General features: G+C 49.4%; 9 protein-coding genes across 9 annotated transcripts; 3 read left to right on the top strand and 6 right to left on the bottom strand.

The window, feature by feature from the left end:
- Positions 1-78: 78 nt before the first annotated feature.
- N7510_004768 (cyclohexanone monooxygenase) lies at positions 79-508 on the top strand (the record flags this gene model as incomplete). The annotated part of the gene is given in 2 exon segments (XM_056976694.1): positions 79-269; positions 283-508. Coding segments are annotated over 2 exon segments (417 nt in total), but the record flags the coding sequence as incomplete, so codon positions are not given.
- A 928-nt stretch (positions 509-1,436) lies between these two features.
- On the bottom strand, positions 1,437-2,581 carry N7510_004769 (uncharacterized protein; the record flags this gene model as incomplete). The annotated part of the gene is made up of 4 exons (XM_056976695.1): positions 1,437-1,561; positions 1,615-1,734; positions 1,794-2,447; positions 2,497-2,581. 4 exons carry the CDS (start codon positions 2,579-2,581, stop codon positions 1,437-1,439), a joined length of 984 nt encoding a protein of 327 aa, XP_056836651.1.
- A 1,933-nt stretch (positions 2,582-4,514) lies between these two features.
- N7510_004770 (Zn(II)2Cys6 transcription factor) lies at positions 4,515-6,753 on the bottom strand (the record flags this gene model as incomplete). The annotated part of the gene is made up of 5 exons (XM_056976696.1): positions 4,515-4,651; positions 4,711-5,941; positions 6,030-6,061; positions 6,110-6,311; positions 6,361-6,753. 5 exons carry the CDS (start codon positions 6,751-6,753, stop codon positions 4,515-4,517), a joined length of 1,995 nt encoding a protein of 664 aa, XP_056836652.1.
- Positions 6,754-7,583: 830 nt separating this feature from the next.
- N7510_004771 (MFS transporter) lies at positions 7,584-9,850 on the top strand (the record flags this gene model as incomplete). The annotated part of the gene is made up of 7 exons (XM_056976697.1): positions 7,584-8,083; positions 8,297-8,367; positions 8,418-8,629; positions 8,686-8,792; positions 8,849-9,381; positions 9,463-9,728; positions 9,782-9,850. The coding sequence occupies 7 exons, from the start codon at positions 7,584-7,586 to the stop codon at positions 9,848-9,850; spliced, it is 1,758 nt and encodes a 585-aa protein (XP_056836653.1).
- A 480-nt stretch (positions 9,851-10,330) lies between these two features.
- Positions 10,331-10,909, bottom strand: N7510_004772 (uncharacterized protein; the record flags this gene model as incomplete). Its single annotated transcript, XM_056976698.1, has 1 exon — positions 10,331-10,909. The coding sequence occupies one exon, from the start codon at positions 10,907-10,909 to the stop codon at positions 10,331-10,333; it is 579 nt and encodes a 192-aa protein (XP_056836654.1).
- Positions 10,910-14,782: 3,873 nt separating this feature from the next.
- N7510_004773 (uncharacterized protein) lies at positions 14,783-16,458 on the bottom strand (the record flags this gene model as incomplete). The annotated part of the gene is made up of 2 exons (XM_056976699.1): positions 14,783-15,173; positions 15,248-16,458. 2 exons carry the CDS (start codon positions 16,456-16,458, stop codon positions 14,783-14,785), a joined length of 1,602 nt encoding a protein of 533 aa, XP_056836655.1.
- Positions 16,459-17,043: 585 nt separating this feature from the next.
- N7510_004774 (metal-dependent hydrolase family protein) lies at positions 17,044-18,428 on the top strand (the record flags this gene model as incomplete). Its single annotated transcript, XM_056976700.1, has 2 exons — positions 17,044-17,685; positions 17,769-18,428. 2 exons carry the CDS (start codon positions 17,044-17,046, stop codon positions 18,426-18,428), a joined length of 1,302 nt encoding a protein of 433 aa, XP_056836656.1.
- A 1,187-nt stretch (positions 18,429-19,615) lies between these two features.
- Positions 19,616-20,737, bottom strand: N7510_004775 (NmrA family NAD(P)-binding protein; the record flags this gene model as incomplete). Its single annotated transcript, XM_056976701.1, has 2 exons — positions 19,616-20,030; positions 20,094-20,737. The coding sequence occupies 2 exons, from the start codon at positions 20,735-20,737 to the stop codon at positions 19,616-19,618; spliced, it is 1,059 nt and encodes a 352-aa protein (XP_056836657.1).
- A 731-nt stretch (positions 20,738-21,468) lies between these two features.
- N7510_004776 (putative lysophospholipase) lies at positions 21,469-23,262 on the bottom strand (the record flags this gene model as incomplete). The annotated part of the gene is made up of 3 exons (XM_056976702.1): positions 21,469-21,777; positions 21,859-22,223; positions 22,284-23,262. The coding sequence occupies 3 exons, from the start codon at positions 23,260-23,262 to the stop codon at positions 21,469-21,471; spliced, it is 1,653 nt and encodes a 550-aa protein (XP_056836658.1).
- Positions 23,263-23,552: the final 290 nt, after the last annotated feature.

A 23,552-nucleotide genomic window follows, 5' to 3' on the forward strand; every position in this document is an offset into this window, starting at 1 on the left:
TTTTTCTCGAAGGTGCTTGCTGATCTTAATTTCTGGGATTCGGTGGCGACTGTTCACAACGGACAGTGGAGACTACAGATAAAGGGTTCCAATGGCGAGTTCCAGGACTGGTGCGATATCCTGATCAGCGCATCGGGAGTCTTGAACTCGTGGAAATACCCCAACATTCCTGGCCTCGACCTGTACCAAGGAACATTGATGCATAGTGCCAACTGGGACAACTCGTACGATTTGACCGACAAGACAGTTGCTGTTATCGGAGATGGTTCGTCCGCCGTCTAGATTATCCCGCCGATTCAGCCAAAGTTACGAAGCTCACGGCTTTTTGCGGTCTCCCGTATGGATTACGACTAGGTTTGGAGCAAAGCATGCCAGGCCAGGGAGTACCAACTTCAAGTACTCTGAGGAGCAGCTCAATAACTTCAGAGAGAACCTAGAGGAGCATACTCGATACTACCGTAACGTGGAAGGGGAATTGAACAAGCGGTTTACCTTGATGCACGACTAAAGCAAGGATCAGGCAAAATCGCGAACCACTATCGCTAACCTAATGTCGGAGCAGCTAGGACACGACGAGAGCCTTGTCAAGAACATAGTGCCGAAACTTACGCTTGGCTATCGGCGAATGTCGCCTAGATTAGGCTATCTTTAGTCATTGACCAAATCAAACGTCGATGTTGTTCATCAGTCTACCACGAGGTTAGCGGAATATGACCGGCAGCTAGATCAGAAGAGAAAACGGTGAAGAAGTCAAATTGATGTGCTATGGACGACCCGACTTCCAAGTTGGGGAGAAGAAGAAGAAAAGGAAACAACGAAGAAGTCCAACTATCAACACAATGCATATCACGTGCCCATTGCATCACCGCGCGAGGCACAGCATCAGGCTGGTCACGATTAAGCTATTATACGCTTTGTAGAGTCTAAATATTTCTCGATGCCTAAGCAATATCCGTAGTAGCGGGGTACGGCCTACGCTATACCGCCTACTAGATTATACTACGATAAGAAAACAACAAAGCTTCCATGTACTACTTAGACTATGCGAACCCTACCGCTCCTTCGAGCTAGCGAATGACTACGTCTAGGTAGACTAGCTAGTCATCTACTACGCCGACGTTCTATAATACTATTCTAGATCTAAAGAGGAAAATCCTTTACTAGACCGCTAGTTCTAGAGCATAGACGCTCTATACTCCATCTCGGCCACTAAGATACTGATAGCCTGCTACGATGAACTTCTCGCGTTTGAGACTCATTAGGCTGAGCTTGGCCCGCCTGGTTTCAAACCTATCTACGCCTGGAAACTAGATCGATTAGTAACGGTTGCAACTGTAGCAGTAGGTCCATGCTCCTCAATGACAAAATATTCACAGTTTAAAACCAGTGTTTGTGTGTGCCACCTTCAATACACATTGGGAGATTCGAAGAGGGCATCAAATTTTTAGGCCAGTCATTCTTTCTGCCACTTCCCACAATCTTTCAGCAACCTCCTCATTCTTCACATGGTCTGAGACGATGGCTGCGTCTTGGCAATCATCTATATATGCACCTGGATGATCTGATTGACCGTTAATCTCAGTCCATATAATTGTGATTGACCTTTTTTCTTACCATCAAGGGTAGGATCGAGGGCAGCAACAAGAAAACTGGCTCCTCCCTGTGTAGCAGTCTTGTATTCCAGCAATTGGTTGCGGAAATAACCAATATGCCTTTGGAGTTCGGTGATAACGACTATAATCACTGTCAGTGATCTTTGTTTCAAAAGAACTTCTCTTCCGGTCATATCTCACCACCAGGTACCGTGCTGATCGCAATGACTCCTGTCCCTTGCAACCGCTTGTTCAGACCAAGTGTGAAAAGCATAGTTGCTGTATTTGAATGAAGGTATGCAAGCATTGGGTTGTATGAAACTGGGCTAGTAAGCTCCCCTATACCCAACTGCTTTGCCATGTTTATATCTGGCTGTTCATCAACAGGCAGATCTTTGTCTCCGCACCAAGCAAGGTCATGAAAACGGATGGGACAAATCATATAACCTCCAGAGGTCACATTGATGATGCGTGCGCTGTTGGACAATTTCTGTAGAAGAATATTCGTGAAGAGAAATGGCCCAAGAAAGTTAGTTGCAAAGTGCATTTCATGACCATCCACCGAAAGTGTGCGCTCAGGAATCGCCATTACACCCGCGTTGTTGATGAGAACGTCAATGCTCGAAACCATTTCTATAATAGAAGCGGCTGCTGCACAAATGGAATTCTTGGACGAAAGATCCATCTGAACGATGCGAATGATCTGAGAGGGGTGTATCTTTCTAATGTCCTGAGCTACAGCCTCTGCTTTCGAGGTGTGGCGAGCAGTAAAAACAAGTTGCGCGGGTTTCTTGGAGGCGAGAGCTTTGGCCAAAGCTTCACCAAGACCACCAGGGCTAATGCCAGTGATCACAACTGTTGACCGTTACCATTGTGACATCATGAAATGGTAACATGGTCTTACAAGTTTTTCCCACGATATTGGCGGAAAATCTCTCCACGACCTCTTCACATGTTGTTTTCGTTCCAAATTTCGGGCAGGATGCCATTTTGAAGACGGCGAAAACTGATGCAGAGAAATAGCAGCGGAAGCAGCCTTGAAATAAGAAAAGCAATTGATAAAAAATGCGTGCTGTGACCCGGATGGGCCGAGCAGAGCCTTTTATAGATTTTATAGGATGACAAAATAAGAGGAAGCATAGTTAACTATTTTGCCCGCGCCTTGCGGAAACAGTAGTGGACTCGCGGAGATAAGTTGGACAGCAAAATTAGATCTCCGTTCGGATCGGACGAGAAGAGCTTGAAAACATCTCCGATCCGGGCGCCAAGGATATGGCTCATTAAATGGTGACTAACGTAACCATCCATAAGCGAATGAGCCAGGAAACGCGATTGCGCCCCAACGCGTCAACTTCTTCTTTTCAACTACCCACCATGGCCCCCTTCGCAGCCAAAAGCCCCAAAATTCTGTCAATCAAGAGAGCAGAAGTCCAGCGCGCAATTCAAGTCTTTAATATAGAGGAATTTCCTTGACTCTCCATCGTTCGATACAATGGCCAACAATTTTGCAAAGATACGCGCCCAAATAGTCATAACTTGACTCCCGGGAAGACGCTCTCAAATGAATTCTATCTATGGATACGCGCGTATCTGCCTATAGGCCGTAATTGGTTAGGGATGAGGCGAATATATTAATACTCATCATTATACCAACGATATGCATGGTATGATGATTTACCTCTCGATTGGCGGATTGAAGTCGATCCTAATTGGTGGACTACGGACGACACTGCACTTCGATGGCTAGAAGAGCAATTTATCCCTAAGACTGATAGTCAAAGGAGGGGTAAATTTCGACTACTTTTTCTTGACGGCCACGGAAGTCTTTTGACGCCTGATTCTGATCGATTATGCCACGAAAACGATTGCAATTCACATGCCTCCACATTCGTCGCATCTATTACAGCCCCTAAATGTAAGCTGTTGCCCCGCTAAAGCGCACATATGGGGGGCTACCTCAGGCTAAAATGCGAGCCGGAGTCAACCATATCGACAAGCTTGATCTCATTATGGTGTTCACATAGGCCCGCGCAGAAGCATTTAGACCATCATGTATTCACAATGCATTCAAAGCAGCTGGTTTAGTGTTATACGGTCCAAGTCAGGTCATAGAAAAGCTGGATGTACGACTTCGGACACCTACCGCCCTAGACAGTCGACCAGGCAGTCGATCGAGCGCATGGAGCCCTTAAACGCTATCAAATCCAAAGCAATTGGGTCGATAAGCTTCATCAATCAAAACGTTGATTTCGTCAATTACAAAGCCCCCCAAGCCCTATAGTCAGTAGCCTAAATCAGCTTGTCAAAAGGTACCATCTCGCGATGCATACAGCAGCAATTTTGAGCCAGGAATTCGCGACGTACGTGCAGAAAATGCAGTGCAAAAGCAAAAGCGCAAGAAGACGACTAAGCAAGTGCCCATACAGAGGGCTTTAGTACAGAGGAGGCCATAGAGTCAAGGAATTAGGCTAATAAAGCCCAAAATGGACCCTTGGGGAGGCAGATGCATCAGTTTCACAGCCAACCACACGTGCCCCCTTTCCCCAACGATGCAGCGATTGCAATCAACTAGGTCATAGAAGAACGCGTTGACCTAATAGGTGTGATTGGTAGAAATTCGATATTAATGGCGGTGGTGGTCTAATAAATTGATTTAATATATTGGTAGTTGGTTCCCTGACTCACTCGCTTACGGAATACGTTAATAACTTTGATCATGCAAAACTGAAACTGTAATAGCTAGTGATTGACAATTTCGATTCCTCGATTCTGCGCCAGTTCAATGGGCGGGGAGCTTTATCCACTGGCAAAGACAGGTTAGCGTCTAATGCACTTCACATTCGAGCAAGACCGTGACCAAAGTATGTTGTTTCTTTTAAACAGTTATGGAATCACTGGAGAAACCCAGGGCTTTGACCGAATTCACGAAACATACTGTCGAATTCCAACTGCTATGGAATGAGCTTTCATGGCAAGAATGGCCGGGTCACGAGCACCTACCCAGTCGAATTCCTCAGAGGAAGCCAATACTTCGCTCAAATGCTCAGGCTCACCAATGCCTAATCATGATAGAGAGGATGATCAGCAGTGTTTGTTGATTGGAAGCAATAAAACTCACCCATCTCGACAACGGGAAAGTCAATTTTGTCATCCAGCAAGCTTCGCAATATCCTAGACAGTATTTTGCTCGCACGGGAAGCTTCAGATGAGACGTTTTTCTTTGAGTCCCAGATTTTCATGGATGTTTCCAGGGCCCGCTTCATTTCATCGCCCCTTTCCTGATTCCAAAGTAAAAGATCACTTGACTCCAAGCACAAGGATCCTCGCTGTTTCAGATCCAAGCATATTAACATCGCAGCCAGCAAAAAGCTATTCTGATCAAGTGAGTTCATCATGATTTTGTTTCCAGCAAATCGGCCTGCTGGCCTTGACTCTTCGTCTTTGATCGCCTGATAACTCAGCAACGTCAAAGCTGAATCGATACAAAGGAGTCGGGATTGACTCCATTCGGGAATCGATGACGCGCGGCTGAGATGCTTGCGGTGCAGTACGCAGACAGCTGTCTGATATATCTGATCTATCGCATAACGCTGCATCACAAGAAAACTAGGTTCGGTCACAGCTTCATTGATTGGACGAATCCGATAGATGGGCGGTAATCCTTCCCGCGCCCTATCCAAATTTTGTTGCAGAACTGCTACCTCTTCATCCCTCGGATAAGGCTCTTGTGAATGAGACGCAATCCGCGCGAAACACTCCAGCAGCGGCTGCTTCGCGAGGAAAAATGAAATGTTGGTCGCCTCACGCATGTGCCGTGAAGGGGGAAGGTCAGAGGAATTCTCATCCAAGTCATCATCTCGAAGGTTTCGTGGGAGTCGTACATCTACTTGTCGCCAAGGAATCATTGCAGGAAGACCGACTTGAAAAGACAGCATGATATCACTTTGTACAATCCCAAGCCACAACCGACGCCGCATTTCTGCGTTGAAGGGAGAGATACCCTCCTCGGCCAAGGGCTCATGATGAAGTCCAAAGCGCAAAGCTATGCGCACTGCGGTGCTGCTTATAATCCATGTGTCAATTTTTGAGTCTGAACTTGACATAAACTCAGCCTCGATGTGGAGGAGGATAGTTGGAAGTATATATGGGCATAATTTGCGTAACCCTGTTGACGACACGCATTCTAGGGTTCGGTCGCGAAAAAGTGTAACTGGGCTGGGGCCGTTGACGATCGAAAGTGGCGCAACTCCTGAACGGATGAACAGATCGGAGGAGATTCGTAGCATACAGAAAAGCATTCCCAACCAGGAAGCAGAAGCAGCTAGAGGATCTGACCAAAATGATTCGTACTTGGGCCTTGTCAGCACCCTTCCTTTTTAGGTAAAGACAAAACACGACTTTGGTGTTATGAAAGAGCAGAGCGAATCAATAATTTACCTCACTCCGAAATTTCTCAGTATGAACAATTGCTAAACGACGGTCAATATGATGAAACTAACAATGATCTGTCCACTTACGTCTCAAAGCATAAGAGAAATGAAAGAAGTTTGCGACCAGCCGATCAGTTTCCACTCTTGTGGGCAATGATGCGACAAGCATTGCGATATCAGTCTGGCCACGGAAACAGAAGACAGAGAGTTCATCTGGCTGATGATTTTCCTGCAGTTCGTTGTCAGTGTCGTATTCAGCGTCGTCGACGCAGTCTTTGATCTCGGCGATCTAGGAGAGTCAATGTGAATAAAATAACCGGTGCTTGGGATAGACGAACATCATTCAGCACATCTTCCCACAACGACGACGTGAAATGTCTGACACTCAATCCCTGCGGATTATCCCCTAATGTGGCATGCGAAAGGTTCGTGTCGTTCTGAGTAGCCAAAGATACTGGGTATCCTTGATGAGAGGGATCAACCTGCTGGACCTTTGCATTTAATTCGGTCACCAGTTTCTCCAGCCGATCGAGGCGAGATTTCGATTTCCCGGACTTCTTCGGATTTCTCTGATTTAAGTTGGGGGGCAGGTAAGTACACAGGTGTTGTTCGTTCCGACGTCTGCAATTGTCACAAGGATCCCCTCGGTCGCATTTTAATTTCCTCCGACGACACGCTGTGCATGATAGTTGAGGACGGTTGCGGGATATTTTCTTGGAGCCTAGATCCATGTTTCTGCGACAGTTTATGGATCGCTTTTCTCGAAGATACGTGCGAAATCGGCGCGGTTCGTTCGGTCCGTGCACGCAAGTTGATTCAGGGTACAAGCCAAACCACCAGTTGATGAGTCATGCACGAAAGCTTCTCTTGTCCGCAGAGAAGACCAGCACTACGACTGAATCAAGGATGGATTGAATACAAGAGTTCGAATTTATTCTACTGACCAATGGAGTGGTAAAGTCAAGCCTTCGGATCAAGCTTGTGCAAAGAATCTAGCCTACAACACATTTACAGAAGCGCGAGCTCGTTAGCGTCCCTCTGGGCAAAGCCGATGGTTCCTGCATGTCTAATGGTGCGGGAATATAGGCCATAAGAGGAATATGTGTCTTAATAAAATTGTTTACAATCTAATTTGTAAAAAGGTGTTGATTAGGTTGTCAAATTGATTTGAATTTTGTGATGATGTGACTCCGGGAAGCTTTATCAAATCATTGCATCATGACTCGTGTGTCCCCTTATTGGTAAAGCGTTTCCACTCCCATTGCAGGATGTTACCGAGATCACGCCTGTCAAAGTTTCATGAAGGAGCCCTCCTCCCGCATTGGGAAATAGAACGGCTTCTAGGTCACTTTACAGTCCCATGGAAAGACCAATATTTGCTTACTTAAGTCTCCGAGCAGGCTGGAACGGGCCTGCTTATTGTGATGACAGAGACATAAAGACGTCGTGCTATATATGTTTGAGAGGCCTGCAAAATTATATTGTATACTTACCTTGATCCCGAATACATAGCAAGGCAATACCTATCAGCCAAACTCTTGAGACTCGAAAACGAAGTACAATGTACGACACAATTCGCGATGCGCCTTTTGGACGGCTCACCCGTTTCTTTTTTCGCGATAAGTTCTTTCTTTATCCAGAAGAGCAGCCCGGCTTTGAGTGCCCACATGCATACCAGGCAAGCGAATCCGTGGAAAACAGATCTGATTCTAGTTACCTCCACGGGCACAACAGGCTTGAAAACAGCACTGGCACGTCCATAGGTGACACTACTGCAGCGGCGATCGATTCGGCAGGCTTTCAGGAAGCGGGCGAAGAGGATCTGGCCCTCAGTAACCAGAATACAATACAGAGTCTAAGCCAGCATAGTTCATTCCCATTCACACCGGAAAGACTAGCAGAAGAAGAGACATTAGCCGTGGAGAAGAGCTTGTCTATTCCAATATCGCCAGAGAGAACTTCAGATGGGACTATTTTGGTAAACTGGTACACATCTGATGACGCCGACAACCCTCAAAATTGGTCTCAGAAAAAGAAAACTGCTGTTGCTCTTCAGATTGAGTAACGTCCTCATTTCCTTGTGTTCTCTGACAAGACTTCAGGTCAAAAGCTAACACGCCTACACCCAGTTTATATACTTTTGTGGTTTATTGTGGTTCTGCAATCTACGTATCCAGTGAACTGTAGGTTTACAATCGAGTGGCTTTTCGATTCGCCTTTCCTTATTCAACTGGAAGATACTGTCCGCATCTGAGTAACTGACGTTGTTGACAGCCAAATAATGGACCGCTTCGGTGTTGGTGAATTCAAAGCATCATTGGGGCTGGCCCTTTATGTTATGGGATGTCCGTACCCCTTGTCCCGTATTTTCAAGACCTACTGACACAGTATGCAGATGGTCTCGGTCCTTTGCTGTGGGCTCCAATGAGCGAAATTCCAGCTTTCGGCCGAAACATACCCTATGTGGTCACTTTTGCTATCTATCTGATTCTCTGCGTGCCCACAGCGCTCGTAGACAATCTTGCTGGGCTCTTGGTCTTACGTTTCCTGCAAGGGTTTTTTGGTAGCCCCTGTCTTGCAAATGGCGGAGCGTCCATGCAGGATATGGTATATCTACACCCCTGATCATTCACCCAACATCGGGCTAGCTAATTAAGAAGTAGTACTCACTTCTGTACTTGCCTTACCCAATGGCCTGCTGGGTTTCAGCAATGTTCGCTGCTCCTGCATTAGGTCCTATGCTATCAGGATTTGCCGTTGTTGCAGAAGAGTAAGTTTAAAAAAGTATTTTTCAACCTTCGAAAGCATTGTCTGACAGTTCCACAGCTGGCGGTGGTCTTTATGGGAAATCCTTTGGATGTCAAGCCCGATTTTCATTCTTTGGTTTTTCTTCCTGCCCGAAACATCAGCAGACAATATTCTTCTTCGTCGTGCTGCACGACTACGAAAGACTCTCGATGAGCAGAACATTAGATCGCAGACCGAGATCAATCGCAAAGGCTTAAGCTTTGGCGATGTCGCCTGGGATGCTGTCATCAAGCCAGTTGAAATTATGATCAAAGACCCAGCCGTCATGTTCACCAACGTATACACCGCACTTATATATGGTATATACTACTCCTTCTTCGAGGTGTTTCCGCTGGTATATGGCCCAATATATGGCTTCAACCTAGGGGAAACCGGTGTTGTGTTCGTTTGTGTGGTAGTCGGATGCATCCTGGCGATCATAATATATTTCTCGTACTTACATTTTTTCCTAATCCCGGACATCAAGAAAAATGGTCTCCGGTCCCCAGAATGGCGCCTGAGGATCTCCCTCATTGCTATATTTGGCCCTCCAATTGGACTATTTCTATTTGGTGAGTCATTACTTCAATAGGAGCACCGGCATCTGCACCTGACTTTCCGCCACGCATCTAAACGTTCTAATCGAATTGAAGGTTGGACTGCCAATGTCCACGTCCATTGGATTGCCAGCGTCATTGGGATCGGAATCTACGCTTTGACTTGTTTCATCATCTTGCAGTGCATTTTGGTTTATGTCCCAATGTCGTATCCGCCATACGCAGCCTCTCTCTTCGCTGGCAACGACTTCTGCCGTTCAGCATTTGCGTTTGGTGCCATTTTGTTTTCTCGGCCAATGTTCTTAAATCTCGGAATCGGCCGGGGTGCGAGTCTATTAGCAGGTCTGAGTGTTTTAGGCATAGTAAGTTTATTTTCCTGTATCCTGTTTTATGAGGGCTTACAGATCTCGCGCAGGTTGGGGTTTGGCTCCTATATTTTTACGGCCATGCTTTGAGGGCACGCTCTAAATTCGCCGTTGCATAGAGCTGAAAAAGTTGGGCACGTCTTATCTAGCCTGGTTTTTGAAAAAAAAAAAAAAAAAAAAAAAAAGACACGGGTATTCAATAGAAGTCCTGTTTCAGCACGACGCTACCGCTGCCAATGAAGGCCAATGCCCCTGGCGACTCTCAATAACACGGTATTGTCGGATCACAGGGTGCATTCCTCCCTGCTTCAGCATAAGCATTCATCGTCATCGTCGCCCCTTCATCTCCGCCATTTCAGCTCCACGCCGACCGGCCTTGCCAGGCTACAATCGCCCTCGGTCAGGGCGGGCCACCACCACGCTCATCGACGGAGCCAAATTTTGGTATTACGATTTGCTGCGCTCTTCCAAATTTCGCCATCTACATGAGGTCTGCCTCATGCATGATTGTACTGTATCTTGCAAATATATGGACTAGAGAGAGCAATGTGACTTTGTCTGGCCTCGGGGCGATATGATACATGTCTTCGGACCTTCACCTAAACTAGAGCAATAGCACCAATCGCTGCTCCAGCAATAGCCATTAATGAACCAGCACAGCCACCCGCAATATTGGTCGAGATCGGCTGGTTAGAACCACTCGTAGGAGTCGTGCCAATATTGGAAGTCGCTGAGCTTGTTGACTGAGTTGGAGCCTTCGTAGTCGAAGGAGCAGTGGTGCTGCCGGAGGTACTGTGCGAGGAATTCGTCGCCGTCGCGCCAGTAGAAGGTGCAACACTAGTATCGGTCACAGAAGTGTCCGACGTAGTTTTGGCAGAGCTAGCGGACGCAATTGTCCCAGAGGCAGAGACGGAGGAAGGTTTCCAGCAGGAGAGAGTGGAGGTCGTGGATACGCAGGGTTCCGTGCCCCTATAGGCAGCGCAGCAGGGGACGTCGTACTTGACAGGAGCGCGGCCACCGCCGCAGTCGAGCGGATCACAGACTTCGCCATTAGTTGGATCGTACCAGTGGACGATGTTGTCGGCGCAGCTAGTGTAGCTGATGGTGTTGCACGCGCCGAAGGCGGTCGTCACCAGCATCAGCAGGGATGCGGCGATGGAGAGGTTGGTCTTGACCATTTTTGTGTTGTTATCGTGATAAACGTATAGAGAAGAAGTCTTTACGCTCGTCGGACTGAGAGAGAGTACGGAACAAAAATGAAAGGGACGCGAGACACACAAAGGATAGCTAGGCCCCTTTAATGAGCGCCACGAGATTACAAGATAATATTTTCAGAAATTTTATCAGCCTCAATTCCCTAAAAGAGCTCAGAGAAAACCCCAGCCCTGTTGTAACTGGCTAGATTTCAAAGCTAGGTTTCAGAGCCGCTTGGCGCTGTAGTTCCTGCTCCATCAGTGGCCAGGAACACAAATATCGCGAACTCGCTATGTTGGCTAACGGTCTAGATCCGCAATTATTGTGCATACCCAATCGTAGGAATATCGGTGCCCGTGATAGATCAGACGGAGAGAAGATTCGAATATCGCTTGATTCGTTTATAGTGAGGCGGATAAGTGACGAGGCCTGAGAATATAACTCGCTACTCCGAGATACTAATGCTATCTAGGCCTAGTACACGTAGCGATAGGCCTAGTACACCTAGCGGTAGGCCTAGTACACCTAGCGGTAGGCCTAATACCCCACAAACTGATGTGACGGTTAACAGGCGGCCGTATTACGAGTCTTGCTAACCAACGTCCGTTTTGGCATCACGTGAATCAATTACCACGACCGTCGGCGTAACCTCCACGCCACCCTGTACTCTTCGGTCCCTGACACTAGTCCAACTGATTGGTCTGTGTTCAACTTCGTGTCCTTCGAAGTTCACATGGCGGAGGGGAGCCAAAAATTGCTCGCCTCTGGATTATTATGTCTTCCCTAATAGCAGAATGCCCCCCTTCTGCCTCTATTATTCCGTACCAATCTGTGTCAATTCCCCTCTCCTTTTACCCACTAAAAGACCATTCTTTTCGTACCATCTCTTCCTTACTTCAGATTGCCCTTCACTCTTATTTGTCTTTGAGCTATCTCGACCTTAATCCTAAATAGTACTAGCAGAATCGAGTATAGTCCACAGGGCAGTCGCTCGCGTAGGTTCCCTCGCAGTCGAACTCAATGTTAAACTGGTAACTGTATAATGTTAGCGATGAAGGAGCCCCTATTATAATCAATTAATGAGTTATATACCAATTAGTCGGGTTACAGTAAGTGACTGGCATGGCACGAGGGTTAGACTGATGACCAGACTCGTTATCTGTAAGGTCGTAGTTCAGCGCGAAGCCGCTGATACAGTCTTTTGTATGAATTAGAGAATCAGCGTATAAGGAACACAAAACGGATTTCATTGCCTCAGAGCATGCCGAGATTATTGTCGCCTGTGCCAATATCGCCAGAGCATGTCTGAACGTTGTTATCCACTGCTTTGATACTGCCAGAACTAGACTGCACATCTATATTGCCTGTGAATTCAACATATGCCAACGCAGTAGGTGAAAGACTCATAGCGATAGCGGCTACAGCCAAAGCTTTCGGGCCAAAAGCGATCATATTAATTGGCTTGGGTATGAAAAAGGTGTACGTTTTGCGTTCAAGGAGTTTGAATGGATGGTCTATTGCTTTAGGTGAGAATGGGATACCTTTTGTATCCATTCCTTCTATAGCAACTCTTCTAATGTTACTAGTCATTGTTGGTTTGGGGCCGTAATGCTCCCCTTTAGGAAATTCGGTTGTCACTTTCCGCACCCCCGTTGCCCTGTTGGTTATTCTCCCTCGGGTCTATCAGCCGCAAGTAGAGGCGAAGGAAGTGGTTGATTCTAGTATCTGTAGCCAATTATCTTATATCTATCCGCTTCCACAAAGAAGGACGAAGTAGGAAAACTTTGTAGAGTGACGAAAGCTACCGCAGCCGCGGCGCATGTTGACGGGCGGAAGGGGCTGTTGGTAACTTGAATAATCCTGTAGGATTCCTAGCACCCGGGAGTGAGTGGGACGGGGCGCATCTTAGTGGTCGGGGGTTCACGTAGTGGTTCGTTACTATGGGGGCTGGGAGCCGCATCCCAGCAGCCTTCGATCTTACGGATCGGTAGGTTTTTTTGTTTAGGATCAACGTCAAAAGTCGCACCGATCGTATACCATTACCTTGCCCATCGTCTGGCAAAATGTGAAGGCTAACTACTCCCCGTCGAAGGGGGGCTACAGGAGTCCAAAGTCGGGGCGATATTTTGATGGGGTTGCGGGAAGCGGATGGTATCTTGCCCCCAACCCACTTCCCCACACCACCAGCGGTCCCCCCGATTTGGCCATCCGCGCGTGCAGATCTAGGGGCAACATTCAGGTTCAATTCCAGCGTCATCCGAGCAGTTGCCAGCAGAACATCATTATGGTAATAGGTTACTATGGATTAAGTATGTGGATTCGACGGGATTTGTGCTTCCCGTAAGTATAATCTTCAAAGGGAAAATCTACTATCAAAAGAGCTTTATACTAATATTATGCTTAGGACCTCTCGATATTCGATTCGACAAATCAGTGAGCAAGTTTCAGAGGGTAAAAGAGCTACATGCTGTAGATAGACCTTCCCTTCTAGGAGATCACCTCTAAGAATATCATTATCTTCTCCGCTTCTTCCTAAAGCCCAAAGAGATAGAACTAGAGAAGGCTTTATTAGCTACGCTTAAAGAAACGACTAGACGTAAATCCTAAGCACAATGCGGTATTTCCGCTATTAGCGCAAAAACAGCGGAAATCCTCGGAGGCTATCGACGGAGTGAGAACGAGGCCGAATCGCACGGATTAGACAATGTGACTAGAGCCACGTCTAAGGGCTCTACAGAAGAGGGGCGTTTTAGGGAAGAACCCGCAGCAAAGGACACGAAGCGATGTAACCTAAGGCGACAGAGACACCAAAGTCCGTATCTAAGGCCTTTGTCGGTGGGCCAAGGTAGCTAGGTAGCGAGTGCACACGTAGAGAAGTAGGAAGAACCCGTATTCTTCGCATAGGAAAACGAGGAAAACGAGATGAGACCAAGCCTACGTATCCTAGGTATTAGACATAACCAGGTGCAGAGATTCAGAAAAAGGAGTGCTAGCAACTAGGTAAGAGCGAATATGACACTCGCGGCGAGCCCGTGGCTCGTAGCGCACACGTAGACCGGCCTGAGGTTCGGATGGCGCGGCATCCTGCCCAGGCCCAGGGTACAGCTCAGCTGCCTAGGGGGGCCCATGCGCTTAGCTAAGGGCCCCAGTGGGTCAGGGTGAGTGGGGGCGGAGAAGGGAAGGGACGTGGGAAAAAACAGGAAGAAGTGCGTTGCTCTAAGGAAGGTGCGCGACGGCCGCTTTTATAGATAGGCGGTCGTGGAAACGGAGCGGTAAAACGGGGAGAACTGCGCTAGGCCCGGACGAGCGGGCGGTAGCCGGCGCTATGCCCGGATGGGCAGAGGGATCGCAGTGTACGGCAGGCTGGCGGACCAATGGGAACCGGAGGCGGCGTCTCGCTAACCGACACGACGAATACACGTAGCGGCTATGCGTTCGAGACACAAGGCGGAACACATGTAGAAATTTGTGCAAAACAGAAAAGGATATAGATCCCGGGATAAAAGATGGTATAGGGTGTTGGGTACTATCTACGAAGGATAGGGAGGAAAATTCCGCAATCGGTTTTAGGGAGCGAGAGATGAAGAAGACTTGAAAATCAATGCCCATTTTGGCAGTGCAAAGGATAGACCTTAAAGACGAGAGTCTGCAGTTAGATTCAAAGAAATCTCGTTTGTCACTGAGAGATCCAGACACGCGAGACTGTGCCAATTCCCCTCGTCAAAATCACATGCCCTATGCTTCCACGACATCATTTATTGAGATACCGCGTCTGAGATCAGAACTTTCAATTCAGTCTCGACAACATTTGGATATATTTAGTAGTAACCAAAAAAGCTCTAATTACGATTCAAGATTTATACTCCATCGCCTTTGATAAACTCCATCTCGCTGGACCAATCCGGGAATTGTTGACATGGTAGATCCGCCTCAAACATTGCATCTATCTCTAAGGCTGTGCGGCCTTTCATCTCTGGGACAATAAGCCAGGTCACTGCGCAAGCCAAGAAACACAGCCCGGCATATACAAATCCAGTCTTCCCTTTCAAATCGCCTTCATCTGTGTTATAAACATATGGCAGAATAAGGTTGAAGACAACATTCGACAGCATATAGCATAAAACTCCGACTCCCTGTGCCTTGGAACGGAGACGGAGAGATGGAGCTTCTCCGGAAACTGCGAATGATGCGGGCCACACGCCCATTCCACAAATAGCGACGACGACCATCATACAGGCAGCAGTATACCTAGACGTCATTTTTAGGGGCATTCATTAAAGCTGTAGGACATGCTAAGCAAAGCTTGGATGTCGGTTCCTTACCAGATCACAATATTTCCAGACCAGCATCCTGCAATTCCCATACTCAACCAAATGACTGTGGCAATGGCCAGCGTGACAAGCATCAGGCGACGTCTTCCGAAGCGACTTACGAGCCATATACCGACAGCATTGGCAAGAAGACCTAAAACAATTCCGGCAAGCAGAATGATTATACTGAGACTCGATGACATGCCAACAACCTGCATGAAGTAACTTGCGCTTGCCAACAGAGGGACACCGAACAAACTAGGAACCATGAAGGCGAAGGCGACAATCGCTGTGCGACGCCGGTTGACTCCTTTGAAACAGTCGAGGTAAGAAATCTCAGCCGAAATGTCCTCCTCATGAATAATCGACAAGCGCATCTGTTCCAGAAATGGTGAAACATCCATATTAGCATCATAGAGAGACCTCATCGCATCGCTAGCCTTGTCGTACTGTTCTTTGCGTAACAGGTACGACGGACTTTCTGGGATAATAATGGCCAGCACAAAGGGCAAAGCAGTCGTGATCCATTGGGTACCGAAGGGAATAAGATAAGCCGACGAAGAGTCCCTGTGCTCGCAAGCAAAGATAACAGCGGCACCAATGAGCTCTCCAAGGAGCATGAATGTGGGCGACAAGGCCATTGCAGATCCCCTTAGAGTGGTCGGAACCGTCTCGGACAAGTAGGTCTGGGCACCAGCCATCGCACCTCCAACCCCTAAGCCCTGGACAGCCCTTCCAACGAGGAAGGTCCCACGTCTAGAAGCCATCTCAGCGGGTAGGTTGGAGCAAAACGCGATGGCGATACCAACAGCGCACACCACGCAGCTAATGGCAAGAGACCACCGACGACCGACTCGATCTTGAAACCAGCCAGCGGCAGCAGCACCCACCATCGAACCAATTGGGCTGATTGCACTCCAGATGGATAGCCATGCTGACGGGATGATAAAGGAGTTGTCGTACAGTTCGCCGAATTCGCGTTTAAAGTATGGCACGGCTGTGATAGTTCCAAGAATGACTGTGTCATATCCGGTGAGTAAGAAGGCGAGGGCGAGACCTAATGCATAGGCAGAGATCTTGGGATATTTCCGAATTTCTCCAAAGAGACCGACGTTTTCCGACGTTTGCGAGGGGCTCGAAGTCGAAGCGACAGTGACCTGTTCTTTGTTCTCATCCATCGTATATTTCTCTGGTGCCTCTACTGAACCCCCTGGTTCAGGCATCGTTGAGTAAGACAAAGGGAAATGGCTCGCATTTCCAACCGTTGAGACAGTGGGATCTATTTATGTGAGTCCTTACCGACAATTCGCCTATACCACCATATGTTGGGGTAAAAGACGCGCGGGAAATTTCCAATCAGAGATATATCCGAGCAAAATATCGCCACGGTTCTCACCAATTGATCATGTCCGCTGTCAATATCGCTAGTATCTTCGCCAAGAACGCAGGGGAGTGGAGAAATCGTGTATAGAAAGCAGCCGATACAGCCAATCGCGATCAACCACTTGCCGATACAACCCGTCACAACGAGAATATGACACCTCCACCTGACTATAATCTATCCATATTTCTTCCACTGGAAGATGCATGATAACTCCATTTTATTTCCGTTGCATGGATTGCATAAACTGGCGAGGTTACTGTAGAGATTACACACTTGCCGAGGTCGAAAGCTAAATCTCGTTTAAATGAACGTATAGGCGCAGTGCGAGTCCGAGACCGTGGAAGACGCGAAATAAATAAATTGGACTCATAACTCCGGCATTTCGAACTAAGCTTCTTATTTTCTCAACACCAAAACAAACACTATGGATCTCGCTCGGATTATCAAGCCGTGGATGCGCCAGCCGCGCAAGACATTCGTCTTCATCAATGCCACCATCATCGACCCCGTAGAGGGCGATCTGATAACCAACGCGACTGTCCGTATCTCCGACGGCAAGATTACTCAAATCGTTACCGACAACTCAACCACCGTGAAAGAGAATGCGCCAGAAGAAAACATCATCGACCTCAGTGGAAAATACCTATGCCCTGGCCTAATCGACTGCCATGTCCACGTCGCGGTTGTTCCCGGCGAGGCCGACCTACGCGCTTACAAGGATATGACAGAGCGCATCAGTCTGCTGCGACAGCCTCACGTCCTCAAGGCTATGCTTGAGCGTGGTTTCACATCTATTCGCGACTGTGGTGGAGCCAGTTTAGCCGTGAAGGAGGCTGTTGAGGACGGAGTGATCCCCGGCCCTCGTATGTTTATTGCCGGTTTTGCGCTTTCGCAGACGGGTGGACACGGAGACATGCGCGGTCCACACTCCGAGGAGCTCTGCTGTGGTGGTACTATCTCTGGTATTAGCCGGATTGTTGATGGGCCAGCTGAGTGCTATAAGTATGCGCGAGAGGAGCTTCGACAGGGAGCTGACTTCCTCAAGATTATGGGCGGGGGTGGTGTGGTTAGTTTCGCCAGCGCCCAGTTTGTACTCGACAAACTTGGAACGTATGTTCACAGGTATCTAACCACCGATACATACCATAGGCAAGTCCCACGGATCGCATCGAGCACGTTCAGTTCTCCGACGAGGAGATCAAAGCTATTGTTACCGTCGCCAAGAATGCCGGTACGTACGTGACAAGTCATAGCTACACACCGCAAGCCATCCAACAAGCAATCCACCTTGGCGTTCGCGGAATCGAGCACGGCAACCTGATCGACCTAGAAACTGCCAAACAGATGGCCGAGAAGGGTACATTCCTAACACCCACTCTTATTGCGCACGTCATGTCTAAGCAAATGAATTTCTTGCCCGCCGAAAGCGCCGCGAAGAATGATGAGGTCCTGGAGAAGGGGTTGCGAGCGATGAAGATGGCCGTGGATGTCGGCGTTACAGTCTGTTTCGGTTCCGATCTGCTCGGCCCCATGCACTTTGCTCAGAGCAAGGAGTTCTCTGTTCGCAGTAAGGTTCTTACGCCCATTCAGATCTTGCGTAGTGCAACGATCAATGCAGCTCGTTTGGTTATGCGGGAGGATTCTTTGGGTCAAATTAAGGAGGGATACACTGCTGATATGTTGATCCTGAATGCTAATCCTTTGGAGGATATCACCGTTCTTGATCGGCCTGAAGAGAGCATAATCGGTGTTATTAAGGATGGAAGAGTCATGAAGTCCCGGTGGGAGAAGCTGACTGCGGATGCATAGATTATATAGTTTCGACAGTCAACTCTCGCTTATGGCACAGCCCACCATCCAATGAAATCCATGTGCCATAAGTGAATTGTGCCAGATGTAATCTGATGACTAACTTTACTTCCGCATTAGGAAGTTGAACCCCTCTAGCGTCTTCTGTTTCCTCCTATCCCTCTGAAGCCTAGTAAACAGACTTATTAGACCCTCTATCTAGCGAATGTTCTCCTCAGTGGCACCCTGTTGGTGCTGAGCCCATAGAAGCGCCTCCTGCATGCTATTGATAACTGTAGCGCCAGATGTTTGTGTTTCTCACCGAATCAAGTTATGGGTGGACCTAGCTAATCAATGTAATCATATCGACCTCTGCAAGATATATATCCAATATTCGAAGAACCACCACCAGAGAAATAAAGATGGAACAGACCCGCAATCCTGCATCTCTATCCCAATCAGAGCAAACCGTAGGCCTCGTTGCCTTTTCCCAGTCTCTAGTGGGGACAGAGAAAGGAAGCGCACTTTATTTCAACTTCATCTATTGCTAATTCTGTATGCAGACCAGATACCTGGAATACTTTGGTTGGCTCGATAATTGTTGGCTGCGGTGTTTTGCCCCTCTCCTGGGATATCACCGAGCAAGAAGAGGGGAATAAATAAGAAATCTACACGACTACGAAGATGCACAGAAGTATAAGAGCAGACGATCGAGTCGTCCGGGTGGATAGATTCATTTCTTCAGTTTTAGCATAGGTCATCGTTAGCAATCTTCACAGTTAAAGAAGCAACATCGAACACGGGAAGTGGTGAGCTCCCATTGATCGGGATTTTCAAATGAGAAGAAGAGGAAAGAGAAGAAAAAACACGCAAGAACTTTTTGTTGTCTTGTTCGTAGAAAAGAGTGCAGAGAGACTTTCTGTCTGGCACTTTCATACTCGGAGACATCTTTCGATTAGAACCGAGATAGATCATGATATCCCATATATTTCCCCATGCCCCGTTCGCCAACAATGCAATGATTAAGCAGCAACAACAAACAGGCAAGTAAAGCCCCTACCAGCCCATGCACAGGGTTCATCACTATGCATGCCCTTGGGGGGATTGGTCGTTAAAGAAGAAGGCGGGAGGCCACGAAGAAGGCAAGCGACCCGTAAGAAAGAACCGAAGAGGGATATGATGAGAACAAATCCAACCACCAGACAGACTTAAAGCATCCAGTCCAGTCCATTGGCCTCCTCTTCCACGGGGAACACCTCACGCGCATATTCTTCCATATCGCGCCAGCCCTGCCACAGATGCCGTGCTTCGTCCGTCACAGGAAGCGAAATGACGCCACCGGGGCCTTGCATCATCCCAGCGCCGGCGCCCTTCCCGCCAGCCGGACCAAGGCCCTTGGGCGAGCCGGCCGGTGGTTGCGAGAATTCCGGCTGGGGGAAGTACGGCGCGTTGTGCCTGCCAAACAGTTCTTCGAGTGCTTCGAGCTGCTCCCGGTATCCCAGCGGGATGTTGACCTTGATTTCGATCTTGGGCACGCGCACATAGCGACAGGGTCGGTTGAGAGCCCGGGTGAATGCCGCGCACACTTGTTCCGGGGAGAGGGTTTCGAATGTGAGAGCGATTCTAGAACGAGGGAGCGTGTTAGAGGTTATTTGAAGTGCATTGCGGGCTGTCCATGTTACTCACCGGTGGCCATTCCACTTCTTCGGTCCGTCCTTGAAAATCTGGAGGAGGGTTGGCCCGACGTCGTGCTCTGCGTCTAGCCACGGCAGAGGGGTTTCTGGATCGAACGGAGCATGCCACTCGAAGCTGCCGTCGGGCATGAACTCCATCTGGAAGAGTGGGTATGGCAGGCTCGTGAAGTTGTTGTTGTAGATCCCGGCATAGACGAAAGTAGACGGCATCCCGAGCTGGCGCACGTAGTTCTCGACCGTGAACTTGGGTGCCCACTGAGGCACCGCGGGCCAGGGACCATGCACCGAATGATCGGGCATGCTGCTGTAGATGTAGTGGGTGATGGTGCCCGCGCGCTTGGCGGCGTCGGCGAGCGCGCGGCCGATAGCCACCTCGTCGCCGGATTGCGAGGTGGTGTTGATGAAGGCATAGTTGGCGCCGCGGAAGAGCTCGTCCATCAACTGCACATTGCCTAGCAATGGGCCCTGCAGTAGGGTCAAATTGGGGAGGTTTTGCAGTTCCTGTGCGATCAGGCCCTTGAGCGAGTGGATTTGCGCGCGCACCGCATACCCCACGGCGGACGCGACGCGGATCAGCGATGCCGCTTGTCGGCCTGTCGCGTTGACCACGGCAATTGTCTTCTGGGGCTGTGTCATGGCCGGTGGAGGAGAGAGAAGTTTGAGGCAAGGGAAGGGGCGGGAGAAAGAGAGAGAGGAGTGATGGTGGTGGTGGTGGAGGAGGTGTAGTTGAGGGTAAGCGCCGAGGAGAAAGAAATGCCGGGACTGGGTTGGTGGGGTGTGGGTAATAATGGTTGGAGGCGGACGAAGGAAGAAAACTCGAGAGTATGTAACAAGAGCAGGCCACTCCACACAATTATGCAATGGAAACAGTCATCAAAATGCCTCGTCGCATCGTTGCTGCAGATCGTGAAGAACGAGAAAGAAAGAAAATTCGGAGGTGGGCCATGCGTGGTTTTCTGGTTCCGAGCGGGAGCGTCAGGAAGTATGAACGAAAAGGAAAGATAAGGCCTTGTTACGTGTTCATGGCCAACCAGAGTATCCGACGACGGAGGAGGACTCGCGAGAATCGTCGCGGGTGATGCACAGGAAGGACCTGCTTTCTTTTACGTAAATCCACCTCCGGCAGAAGTCTAGACAGGGGCGAATGTCGAGCACTGGGTCCTAGTTCCACTCACCGTGGCCAGGGCTGGATCGGAGGACCCCGCTGGGGAAGCAGTTGAGGCAAATAGTGGGCACTAGCTACGAACAACCAAGTTGGTCGGAGAAAACTAGGAAGCATCACGCGATCTATAAGAGGCGCTACCCCCGGCCAGCGACGGCTCTCCTGACCCTCCCGTGTACATGCCCACGTCTGGAAAAGGGATCCCTCACGACGGCGCCGAACCCGCCATGATTCGCTGCCCGGCCCAGTCCTCGGCCACCTCGCCTTCCCCTGGCCCAATCCCCGCCAATCCCCAGACGCCCGGCCGCCGGCGCGCCAGCAACTCTGCGGCCGGTCGCTCATCTGAATGCAGATGCGCCCCGGATTTACGTAGCAGCAGGACCTGTTCCGACAGTCCTGCATTGGCCGCCAGGAACAGCGGCGTACGACCGGCGCGATTGCGGAGGTGGACCGATCCGCCCTGCGACAGGAGGAAATGCAGTATGGCGATAGCTGGTGAGGTGGCGGCCAGATGCTGACAGAAAATACCATGTTAGCCTACGTAACTCACTAACCCCAGGACCCTGGGGGGGGGGGGGGGGGGGATAAGACCTACAATCGGAGTGTTGCCCGAGTAATCGGCGTCGTTCAGCAGCCAGTGCTGCTCTGATTTCATGATCGCTTTTACCCGCTCCAGGTCGCCGTGCGCAATGGCGTACCCCATTGCAGTAAGGGTCTGTACCCGCCCCGGTAGAGCACCATCTGGATGCCGGAAGACCGGCTGCGACATCTCGGTAAGCTCGCCCCGCAATGAGATCGACATATTCTTAGCCACGTTCTCAGGCGTCGACCCGGGTAGGGCGAGTAGATAAGCTAGTTTCGTGAGAGCTGCCTCGGTAGTCATATCTAGCCCGGCGACCACCCCGGCCTTCGAGAGACTCATGCCCGGCGCGTAGACAGGGCTGACGCTTCCCGTAAGACCTAGACAAGAAGAGTGAGCCAAAAAAAAGCCTTTAGCCGGAACCACAAAACCAAACCTACATTGGGTGACATTCACAATCACAATACCCCTCTTGATCGCGCTGGCCAGCACGTTGGTCATGGCATTATCCTGCCCCGATGGGGCATTGCCAGCTCCAAATGTCTCCAGGACCAGCCCACGCAGTCCATCCAGTTTGAGCACTGCATCCACCATCTCCGGCTTGATTCCGGGGAAGATGCGCAGACACGCAACGTGGGTGGTATCGAGATTCGTCTGGATATTGAAATGCTCCAGACTCGTCGGGCGATGCACCATATCCCAATTGACATTCGTGCGCATGGAAGTCGTCACCGCCAGCGGCGGACAGTTGGGCGCATCAAAGGCCGCATAATCGCTCGCAGCAACTTTGGTGGACCGATTACCACGGAAGAGTTTGTTGTTGAAGTACAGACACACCTCGGGAATCATAAAATGGCCCGCCACCACCAGCGACCCGAGCAGGTTATCTGTGGCATCATTCTGCAGCTGCAGCATCGGCGCCTGTGACCCCGTCAGGACAACAGGCTTCCCCAGGTTCTGGAGCATGAAGCTGAGTGCGGAGCAGGTGTACGCCAGACTGTCTGTGCCGTGTAAAACCACAAACCCATCGAAGAGCGTGTAGTTCCGGGAGATGGTCTCCGCGATCTCCGCCCATCCCTTGGCGTTGATGGAGCTGCTGTCCAACAGTTCTTCAAACTCGAAGACGGTGTACCGTACCTGCCGGCCGTAGGCTGTCACCGGCGTACGGAGACTGGGATGTGCCTTGAGCTCGCCGGCTGCATTAGCTACCACGTTCATTGGTGTTAACGGCGAGCCGTCGTTGAACGTCGGCACCCGCGCCATGCATTTCTCTTGGAACCCTCTGGCTGGCACGAACCCGGATGGCGACTGCTGCATGCAGATCGTGCCGCCGGTCATGATCACCAGTACCCGTGATTCTTGAATCGTAATCTCGGCCTTTTGCTCCCCCAGTTCGGGGAGAGGTGCGTCGGCCGCCATGGCCCTGGGGATTTTTTGTGTGGTGGTGATAGCGGGATGAGAAAGTAAAATGCGCTACAAGCAAGGCGATAGTCGGGATTCCAATCAATTGTCCTCACACAAACAAATTCTTCGTCGGAAAATCAATGTTCGTGTCTTCACAATCAATGCGAGGAGATCATTAAAAAAATTCAAGATCGTCCACCACGGCGATTGCGGCAAGATGACGTTAGGACTGATATTTCTTATCTCCCTCAAACCCAGACAACAGACTTCAAGAACGCATGGGAAGAAGGCTATAAGTTGCCTTC

The sequence above is a fragment of the Penicillium lagena genome, assembly GCF_028827675.1.
Source record: "Penicillium lagena strain IBT 129212 chromosome Unknown utg000002l_segment0_segment0, whole genome shotgun sequence".
In the NCBI taxonomy this organism is placed as follows: Eukaryota; Fungi; Ascomycota; class Eurotiomycetes; order Eurotiales; family Aspergillaceae; genus Penicillium; species Penicillium lagena.